Source organism: Lutra lutra, chromosome 12, assembly GCF_902655055.1.
Source record: "Lutra lutra chromosome 12, mLutLut1.2, whole genome shotgun sequence".
Lineage (NCBI taxonomy): Eukaryota > Metazoa > Chordata > Mammalia > Carnivora > Mustelidae > Lutra > Lutra lutra.
Genome location: NC_062289.1, coordinates 65148139 through 65158218, shown reverse-complemented (window position 1 = coordinate 65158218; position 10080 = coordinate 65148139). Strand labels below are relative to the sequence as shown.

General features: G+C 56.1%; 1 protein-coding gene across 1 annotated transcript in view; it reads right to left on the bottom strand.

Annotated features, from left to right (window-relative positions):
• Positions 1–2715: 2715 nt before the first annotated feature.
• Positions 2716–10080, bottom strand: part of PI4KA (phosphatidylinositol 4-kinase alpha) — a 123026-nt gene continuing 115661 nt past the window's right edge. The window contains exons 45-55 of the mRNA XM_047698289.1: positions 9361–9431; positions 9065–9137; positions 8905–8975; positions 7751–7860; positions 7222–7326; positions 7010–7135; positions 6459–6579; positions 5821–5980; positions 4935–5024; positions 4351–4434; positions 2716–3213 (exon numbers count right to left, since the gene is read on the bottom strand). Coding sequence (XP_047554245.1) covers positions 3162–3213; positions 4351–4434; positions 4935–5024; positions 5821–5980; positions 6459–6579; positions 7010–7135; positions 7222–7326; positions 7751–7860; positions 8905–8975; positions 9065–9137; positions 9361–9431 — 1063 coding nt within the window. The 3' untranslated portion in view covers positions 2716–3161. The remainder of the gene's footprint in view (positions 3214–4350; positions 4435–4934; positions 5025–5820; positions 5981–6458; positions 6580–7009; positions 7136–7221; positions 7327–7750; positions 7861–8904; positions 8976–9064; positions 9138–9360; positions 9432–10080) is intronic.

Sequence of the window (10080 nt, the reverse complement as noted above, 5' to 3'; positions counted from 1 at the left end):
GCCGCTGCCTTCGGCTCAGGTCATGATCTCAGAGTCCTGGGATCAAGCCCCGCATCGGGCTCTCTGCTCAGCAGGGAGCCTGCTTCCTCCTCTCTCTCTGCCTGCCTCTCTGCCTGCTTGTAATCTCTCTGTCAAATAAATAAATAAAAAAAATAAATAAATAAAATTTCACTTTGTCAGGGCACCTGGGTGGCTCAGTCATTAAGCATCCGATGTTAGCTCAGGTCATGATCCCAGGGTCCTGGGATCGAACCCCACTCGGGCTCCCTGCTCGAGGGAAGCCTGCTTCTTCTGCTCCTGCTCGCCCTGCTTGCATTCACTCTCTCTCTGTCAAATAAGTGAATAAAATCTTCTAAAAAAAAAAAATTTCACATTGTCTTTAGTCTCTAAATGGACCTTATCTTCTTATCAGCTCATGGATTTTGATTTTCTCCCCAGTATTATAAACAGCACTTCTAATTTTTGCAGATATACTATTTGCCATATTGCCAGAATCTTGTATGTAGCATCTGACTGACTTCCTTTTTAATGCCGATTTGACAAGTCTTTTTAAGAATTGTGGTTTGGAAACATTTCTGCTGTGTTTGAAAATATTTCTACCATTTTATAATGTGTTTATCCTGCCTTTTCTATGCTCTCCCCACCCTTATCTTCTGTTTGATCTCCCCCCAAATTATACCCTATTTTATGGTATCTTCCCCCCACCCCTTAAGGAAGCTCTAGGCCCAACGTGGGGCTGGAACTCACAACTCCGAGATCAGGAGTCACATGCTGTACCGGCTGAGCCAGCCAGGCGCCCCTCTGGTATCTCTTCTGCTTGAACTTGGCTAGCTCTGCCATCCACCCCAGCCACTGCCTTAAAGCCTGCTGCTCTGGTCATTGCCTCGAATCTTCCATGAACTTTGCATTTTAGTTCTACTCTTTACATTTCTAAATATTGAGGGTTCTTCCAGAGAGCTTTATGGCTACTGATCCCTAATTCAATTCCACGCAACCAGAGAACACGCACGTGCTGCGGGATGCTCAGAGCTGCCTTGAGGCCCAGCAGGCAGCCAGCCTGGGGTGGTGGAGGGGACCCCGGAGCCCTGCTGCTGGGGCTGGAGTGGGGTTTACACATGGCCTTCAGGTAAGGCAGGTGGAGGAATGTTCAGATCTCCTATGTTCACTTTCTTTCCAGTTCTATCACCTGTGGAGAGAGGGCTGTTAAAATTTCCAACTCTAACCGTGGAATTGTTTGAATTCTGTCAGATTTTCCTTCATAAACTTGTACACACAATTGTAGACAGTAAATCCTTTTTTCTTGGTGTTCTTCACCTCAGGGGTATGGCTTTAGAGTCAAAGTGCCTCTTCGTCAGCATCTCCGTGGTTCTTCGTCCTTTGTCCACGTTGCAATCCTGTGTTTAACTGCAGCAGTTAGTCCCTTGATACGTAACATAATTAAAGATGCAACTAGACTAAGGTCGGCCGTCACAGGAGGACTCTGTCCCATCTGTTATTCCTTCCTCTTCCTTTCCTGCCTTCTTTGGGATTTAAAAAAAAATTACTTTTATTTTCTTTTGGATTTTTAAACTTACATACTGGCTTTTTAAAAAAATTTCTTTTTAATGTACCAGAATTCATTGTTTATGCACCACACCCAGGGCTCCATGCAATACGTGCCCTCTTTAATACCCATCACAAGGCTCCCCCACCTACCCACCCCCTGCCCCTTCAAAACCTTCAGATTGTTTTTCAGAGTCCACAGTCTTTCATGGTTCATCTCCCCTTCCAATTTCCCTCAACTCTCTCCTCCTCTCTAGCTCCCCATGTCCTCCGTGTTATTTCTTATGCTCCACAAGTGAAACCATATGATAATCGACTCTGTTTGACTTATTTCACTCAGCATAATCTCTTCCAGTCCCATCCATGTTGATACAATTTTTTTTTTTTTTTTTAAGATTTATTTACTCGAGAGAGAGACAGAGCAAGCATGGGCAGGGGGAGGGTCCGAGGGAGAGGGAGAAGAGAGAATCCTCAGGCAGACTCCCCACTGAGCGCAGAGCCGGATTCGGGGCTCAATACCACGACCAGACCCTGAGATCAAAACCTGGGCCAAAACCAAGAGTCGGACACTCAACTGACTGCACCACCCTGGCCCCCTTGGCTTCTTTATTCTGTTCTTATATTCGTATTTGCTCAGGACTCAGCTGTGCTTCCTGAAGCTGAGTGTTCGTGTTTCTCATCACCTCTGGAATCCTGCTGGAAGCTGACTGGGGCTTCTCCTTCAACTTTCCTTTTTGCTTCATTTTTGGTACTTCTGTTCTCTCGGTTGCTTTTCTCTTCACCTCTATCTGCTATATTTAACTGCTCTTTTGCATTTTTAACTTTGGTGACTTTTTTCTAGTTGCTCTGTGTCATCTGTTTTAGTTCGGGGTCTTTGCTTCCTGTCCGCTGAAGGGACTAGAGGCCGTGGTAGGTGGGGGCAGATAGCCGCTGGGGGTGGCTGCACGAGGGTTTTGGAGTCTCAGAGTACTTGGAAACAGGAAAAGGCCGGAGCAGAGGCAGGACACGGAGCCCCACCTGTGCTGACGAGAGACGGAGACGCAGGTGGGAAAGCTGGAACAGGTGTTCTTGGTGCGCCTGGGCCCCCAGAGGCTTCCTGGACAGCCGCACTCATCCCCCTGTCCCTATACTGCTGTGCTCCCTTCCCAGCATATCCAGGAATCACCCCTCGGCTGAACGTGCCCCTGGACACCACACTTCTGCTGGTTTTTATTTTGTTCACATTGGTTAAATCTTAAGTTGAATACAATTTTTTATACACAAGAAAATACTTCATGTACCTATGCAGTAAGACAGGTAGGGAATGTGCTGGGAATGTGTCCAGTGCAAATATATTCACACCCATGCCTAAGGTGTCCTCAGATGATTGTCATTCCAGCCTCACACGTCACATGTGGGTCACGCCAGGGAGGAGTAGATTGCCAGGCTCTGCATGGTGTACATTTGTCCTATTTATCCTATAAAAATAACTCCAATGGATGGAATGACGGGGCCACCGGCAGCTCACCCCCTTCGACCACACGCAGCAGCCGGGGTGTGGGGGTGTGCTCGCTCAGCTCCACGACCGCAGGATGGCTCGGGGTGGGGGGGGTGGCCTCAACTGCTGGTCCGCCGCTCCTTCAGTAGGGGATGTCATTCTGATAGTACTGGATCATGTCATAGGTCCGGCTCCTGGAAGGACAGCAGAGGGAGGGAGTGGAGGGAGGCTGTAGGAGACCACCTAGTTCTGGGCCCCTTCACCCCACTGAGTCCTTCACCACCGCCTGGAAAGCTGCATTTAGAAGGTGTCCCTTTTCCCCTCCCTGAAGGTGCAAATGCAAGATCGCAGACCCTCTGGCCTTCCTGCCAGCCCCTCTTCCAGGGGACACACCTTCCCCCACCAGGGACACCAAGGCTGTGTGAGTCCCGTTTTGCTCTGTCTCCTGCCCAGCCTCCTCAGCTAGATGCCTGCCCTCTGTCCTGGGCCTGGGAATCCAATGACAGGAGCTGTCCCTGTGGGGCCACTGTGGCCCCTGGCCTGGCCTGTGGTACACAAGTGAGACCCTGTCCTCCTCCCCTGTCATCCTTCCCAGCACATGCCTTACTCTGCCAACAAAACAATCAGAAGAGACTTCCCCTGTCCTGCCCTCTAAACCCCTCTGGTCAGGTCCCCATGCTACCCTTGAACCACTTCCTGTTTCTCTGCGGCCATCAGGCCCACCCTGGGCGGCCCTCAGCATTCCTCTCAGATTCCACGTCTGCCCCTCCAGGGGGTCAGGGTGGGGAAGCTCAGCTCCAGTTCCGCCCAGGTGCTCAGCCCCCGCTCTGCCTTCAGAACCACCACCTTTTCTCTCCACTCCCCTGTCACAATGGCCAACTGGCCAGCCCCTGCCCCCAGTCCTGAGGACGGTGTGGGATTGCTGTTGGGGCCCAGGCAGCAGCCTGAGGAATGTGTGGGGAAGCAGGGGTGGGGCTGAGGCCTCCCCGAGCTCTTTCTGCTCCTCATCCAGCCTGCTGGGCTGTGCTCTCCTCCCTGCTCCCCAGCCCCATGCCCTCTGCATGCAGAGCTCGCCCGGCCTCACAGGCTGGGCGGCAGACAGGAAACTGGGCCTTGGGGCCTCTGCTGGGTATTCCCCTCCGCATATCCCTGGCCCCTCTCCCAGTACCTTGTCACTCTGCAAGGACTCCCTTCAGGACTTGTGGGACAGAGAGTCCCCTGGGACAGCAGCATCCCTGCCACCTAGTCTGGGTGTAGTGGCCCTGCACAGGTGCCCAGAGAGCACTGTTGTGCGGCAGGAGGCCAGGGATAGGAGAGGAAAGGGGACTCACCTGTTGCTGAGGAAGCAGCTCTGAATGACCTTCATGATGAAGTTCGCAGCCTCCCTCTCAGTCATGTTGGGGCTGAACCTGTGCCTGGGGGCCAGGGCCGTGTCAGGTCTGCCGCCTCCTCGAGGCCACCCTCCCCGTGGGGATGAGGGCTTGCTAAGAGACTGCACTCAGCATTTGTGGGAATTTGTTCAGGTGAGGGCTGGCCCAGGGAATGCTCCCTCTTGGGGACAGTTCTAAGGGGCATGAACACTGTCCCCAGCTGCTTCTGGAGGGCCTGTCCCCTTCCCCAGCACCACCTCAGCTGTGTGGCCCCTGCACTGGGGGAGGACCAGCCCAAGACCAAGCTGCTGCAGCCTCAGGCCTGGGGGCAGGGCCGGCCCTGTGTTCTTGAGAAATGAAGGGACTCCTGGGATGTCTGCAGCCCTGGTGTGGTGAGAGGGCCTCACCCAGGAACCCTGTCTGCTTTGGGGTTCCCAAGAGAGTGCGTGGCCTTGATAATGATCACATTCACCAGCACTAAGGAGGCTCCCACCCGGAGGGGACAACTGCCCCCCAAATGGCCTGCGCATGTGCCCAGGACCTACTTCAAAAGCTTGATTGTCTGGCCACGGAAGCAGGGCAGGCCCGTGTCCAACATGAGAGTGACCAGAGAGACGACTGCATCCATGTAGGGCCTGGGGAGAGGCAGGGAAGGAAGGGGAAGAAGGCTGGCCTGAGCAGGTTGACCCTGCTCACCGCCATCCCGCAGCGCAGCCCGCACATGACAGCCGCACACAGCGGCCCACCTACCCACACCTCTGCGGCTCGGTGGGGCAGCCCCCGAGGTGGCCGGGCGGGGGTTGTCCACACACCCTGGACTGGGCTGAGCCTTGTGCCTTGGTCCGCCCACCCCAGGCCTCAGCCGTGGTTTCTGTGCCTGGCTAAGGAAGTGCAGGCGTGCAGCGTGAACACAGCCTGATCCTCTGAGCAACCATGATGCGGGCTCCGACAGACTCAGGACTGGAGTTCAGATGCCACAACACTGCTGGGTGGCCTTGGCCATGTGATACTCTGAAGCCAGGACAGTAAGTCTTCAGCATGTAGCCCGGGGGATGGCAGATCTCAGGCTTGGGTGAAGGGGTGAATGAGGTACTCAGAGCAGGGAGCCCAAGGTCCTGGCAGGCAAGGCCACGTCTGGAGACTACAGAATATGGCAGGACACTGTCGCTCAGAGCAGGAAGCCACTGGCACAGGTGGGCAGAGCAGCAATAGGAAGGCAAGGCCCAGGCTGCCCAGGCCAACAGGCAGCCCCTAGAACTTGGCCTGCTCTTCTGAACTGCAGCCCCTCCATCCACAAAGGGGCCTGAGAAGGGCCCATGGGACCTCCAAAGGCTGGCCTTGTGGGATTAAGTGGCAACTAGGACCAGCGCCAGCCTGCCACTTTCCTCCCTGTGGTCTTGGTAACCCCAATGGCCCTTCCCTGGGGCTCACCGCACAGCCAGGTAGCCACGGACACACATCTCCATGAACCACTTGAAGGGCGTAGCCTCCATCTTGCCCCCCATGATCATCACCATCTCATCGGTCAGCTTGATGTCTGGTTCCCAGCCAAGGTTGCCGCCAGGTGAGCTTTCAAACATGAAGCCGAAGTCTGCAAAACCCCCAAAGCCATTCTTGATAGGATCGGGTGCCAGGGCAAGATGTGGGCATGCTTCAGCCACGGGGTGGAGTTATTGGCTCCCACACCCCATGAGCTGGCCCCAGGCTGTGTTTTCTTGGGGAAGGTGGGGCAGGCGGTGGCAAGCAGGCAGGAGAGAAAAGAGGAAGTGGAGTTGGGGAGCCAGGCTGGAGCAGAAACGCTGGACCTGGGGCTGGGTGAGCCGTGCTCTGCCTGGTTCTGGTTTCTGACCCCAGAGCACTCCACGCCCTGCAGTCCTGCTGCTACTACTTGCCCCCACAGCCTGGTGGCCAATAGCTTGGGCCTTAGAGCTAAACTCCCTGGCCTGGGCCCTTCCTGGCTGGGTGACCCCAACATGTCTGGCTCTTCTGTGGGGGTGGGGACTGCTGTCCTGCCTTGGCCTCTAGGGAGTGAAGGGAGAGGAAGAGGGCGGCACTGGGGCCCAGCTGACCGATATGGATGATGTGGCCCTTCTTGTCCAACATGATGTTCCCATTGTGCCTGTCCTTGATCTGCAGCAGGAACAGCAGGAGGCTGTAGGCAGCCATGCTCCGGATAAAGTTGTAGCGCGCCTGCGTGAAGAGAGCCCAGGTGCTCACAGATGGTCCCCCAAGGGCTGCACCTCCCGGGGCCTTGCGGGCTTTCTCCTGCCTCCCTGCCTGGGACCCCGAGGCTTGGGAGTTGTTCTCTGGGCTCTTGTTCCCAGCCTTACAATCAGAGACCAAATCAGCAAGCCAGATCTTGAAAACAGAAGGGACAAGTGACTGCATCTGGGGGTTCAGGAGCAGCAAACCCTTTCTCCCACACCCACGAACTTGCTTTCTCCTGAGGAGTCTATCTCAAGGTTCCTTTGAATCCCAAGGAAGGTTATGGGGTACCCTGGTTTTACCCCCAAATGTATAAAGACTCAGAAAAGCAGGGTACTGGCCCACACGCAGTGCTGGGTGTAGGCGGGATGGCGTGTGCAAGCCATCTCAGCTCTGGGGCTGCCCTGCCGCTCACCTGCTGGAAGGCCAGGGTGGACTCGTCCCCGTACTGGCGCGTGAAGTAGTCGTACATGCCAAAGTCCGTCTGGCGGCCCAGCTGGTCCCGAGAGGTACAGTCGGGGATGCACTCAATCACTCCGCACTGGGGAGGAAGGGCCAGGTGCCGAGGCCTGCAGGCGGGACTCTTCTCGGCCTGAGGCATCAGGGGCTCCTGCACAGGAAACTTACCCCAGGAGCGGTGGCCACCACCCGGTAGGGGAAAACAAAGAGGTCCAGGCCAACCAGCTGGAAGATGTTCTTGAAAAGGTCAATAATCTGCAGAGCCAGCATGTCCTGGAGACCAGGGAGGCATGGGGTGGTCAGCGGGCCACCTGCCATGCTCTAGTCCACCTGATCCCCAGCAGTGAGGAGGGCGGCAGGAAGGAGGCCATGGCCAGGCAGGAGCCTGGAATGTCTGGCCTCACTGCCCCTCATGCTGGGCTGGGCTCTCAGGACCATCAAGCACTGGGCTGAACTGAGGCTGTGCTGTCTAATGGGGGACGCGATCAGGGTGCCTTTGTCCCAGGGCAGTTCCCTCTGGGTGGCAGGGGATGGACAGTGGGTGGGACCTACTGGAGAGGCCCCTGGGTTAGACAGAAAGCCCCGCTTTCCTCTGTGGCACCTCCACCCAATGTGGGAAGCCAATCTCTGGTTCTGTGCACAAGAACCCTGCAGCATGCCTGGAGCCTCCGGGAGGGAAGGCCCGGCCGTTCACTACCTGCCGGCAGTCGTCTCCCACTTTGAAGATGGCCGCCTGCCACGAGATCTTTTGGCCATCAGCCTCCTGCGTGCCACACTCGTCCTCAGAGTCTGAGCGACACCGCAAACCTGCACGGGGCGGAAAGGCAGCCTTTTAGCCTGGAGGCAGGGAGATGCCCTCTGTGGGGGTTGGGGCAAGCCCTGCTTACAGGCCCAGGACCCTAGGAACCTTGGGGATTGTCTTTGCAAAGCCTAAGGAGGCCAAAGAGGCCCGGCAGGCACCTGGGGTCAGGGAGAGCCACAGGGTCAGGGGTCTCTTCCAAAGAATGTTTAGGCTTAAATGGAACTGAAGATGGAGCCCCCTTTTCACAGGAAGAGGGGACCCAGGTGTGTCCAGGACCAGTGGTGGGCACTGGGAACTAGGGGGCAGGAGTGCATGTATCTGTACCCTAGGGTACCGGGGAGGACTTGGGGGCCAGAGTGCAGGGAAGGCCGTGGAAGGTCTGTCCCATACTGGCTGGGGGGCACAAAGCTCTCTGCTTGGGTTGACTAGTATCCCATAAAATTCCTGCCCACTCAAAACCACAGAATTGACCTTATTTGGAAATAGGATCTTTGCCTATATAGTCAAGTTCATAAGAAATAGGGTGGGCCTTATCAGAGCAGGACACAGGCACACAGGAAGAAAGCCTCATGAAGGCAGAGGCAGAGGTGGGAGCGACAAGGCTGCAGAGGATGGCCACGGCTTGCTGCAAGCACCGGCAGCTGGAAAGAAGACATGGAACAGATTCTCCCCTGGAACCCTTTGGAAAGAGCACAGGCGTGCTGACACCATGATGTCACACTTCAGGCCTCCAGAACTGTGGGGTAATATCTCTGCCGCTGAAGCCATCTGGGCCTGCGTCACTTGCATGGCACCCCCTGAGCCCTGGGCCACTCAGCCTCAGGAAGGTGCCTCCTGGACTCAGTGGCTGACCTGGGGCTGGACTCCAGGGGTCTCTGTCACTCTACACCAGCTCCATGCCAGCCACCTCTAAACCAGGGCTCAGACTGAGAGCAGAGGGATGTCACCTTTCACGGGGAGCTGGTCATAAACTAAACACACCCAAGGAAACTGCCATCATCCAGGGAAAACACTTAGATCCCAAACTGTGTCAAAGATTCTTCACTGACCTTCTTTTTCAAGTTCGCTAACTCCACATCGTTTCACCTTAAATTTAGCCAGATACGGGGCTTTTGCGGCACTGAAAAACAACAGAAGGAACATGGCACGGGTGCGGGAGCAAAGAGAGCCTGGTACAAGGGAGCTGCCAGATGGCAGGCGGCCTCTCACCTCTGCATGGGCGTCCCGGACTTGTAGTCAATGTCCAGCACGATGGCCTCAGGGTTGCTGGGCAGGTAGCAGCCTGAGGGACAGAACGGAAGTCAAAGGGAGCCCAAGTGTGACCTCTTCCTCCCCTTACGCCCAACAGGGCTTCTGAATCCTCTTCTGGGATAAGGAAGATAAAGAGTGTCAGGTGAGAAGTGGCTCCAGGCTGACGTGGGCTGGCCACCTCCCTGGTCCCCATGCCCGCCCTGCCCGCCCGCAGAAAGAAGCCAGCTCATCAGCCAACCGTGCGGCCTGCTCACCCGGCTGCACTTTCACTTCAGACAGAGCCGACAGGCATGCCTTCTTCCTCTCGTCGCCTTTAGGGTAGGGCCTGAGAAACAGGACAGAGATGCTTTGCTTTGTTGCTGCAGGAACTGGCCTCTGGGGTTTCGGGGGGCAATGGAGGGCCCCTCCTGTCTGCCTCTCTGTTCCTTTCCTCCTAGTTCTAGCTACTACTGAGGGCCCTATTAGGCCCAGTTCTTCCAGGAGGCCACCCTGAGGGGTCCTTGCCCCACACTCATCAGGGGCCAGGTGGCCCCGGGGGACTAAGGTGGAGTTTTCTGGTTGTCTTTCCCCCTCACTTGTGTGGGGTGTGTGATGTTGCTTCAGAGATGCTCAGGGGACAGAGCTGGCTCTGGGGCCTACATTCAAGTGCTAGTTCTGTTGTTTCCTTGCATCATGGCCTTGGGCAGGCCCCTCGGACCTCCTGCAAGCCTGGGATGAGGATGACAGTGCGGAGTTCAATCAGGCGCCTGAAGGGATGCCCAGGAACACCCCTCCCACTTCTTGAGGCCTCTGTGGGCTAGAAGCTGCTGCATCACCGCTGTACTTAGTACTGGACCCAGGAAAGGCCCTCGGGACGTACGGTGAAACCACGTGGTGACCAAGGTGAGAGAAGCCTGAGCACCAGGGACAGCCTAGGGAAATGAGGCACCTGGGAGGAGAGGCGGCCCGGGGCCTCCCCTAGGCCCTTGGTCAGT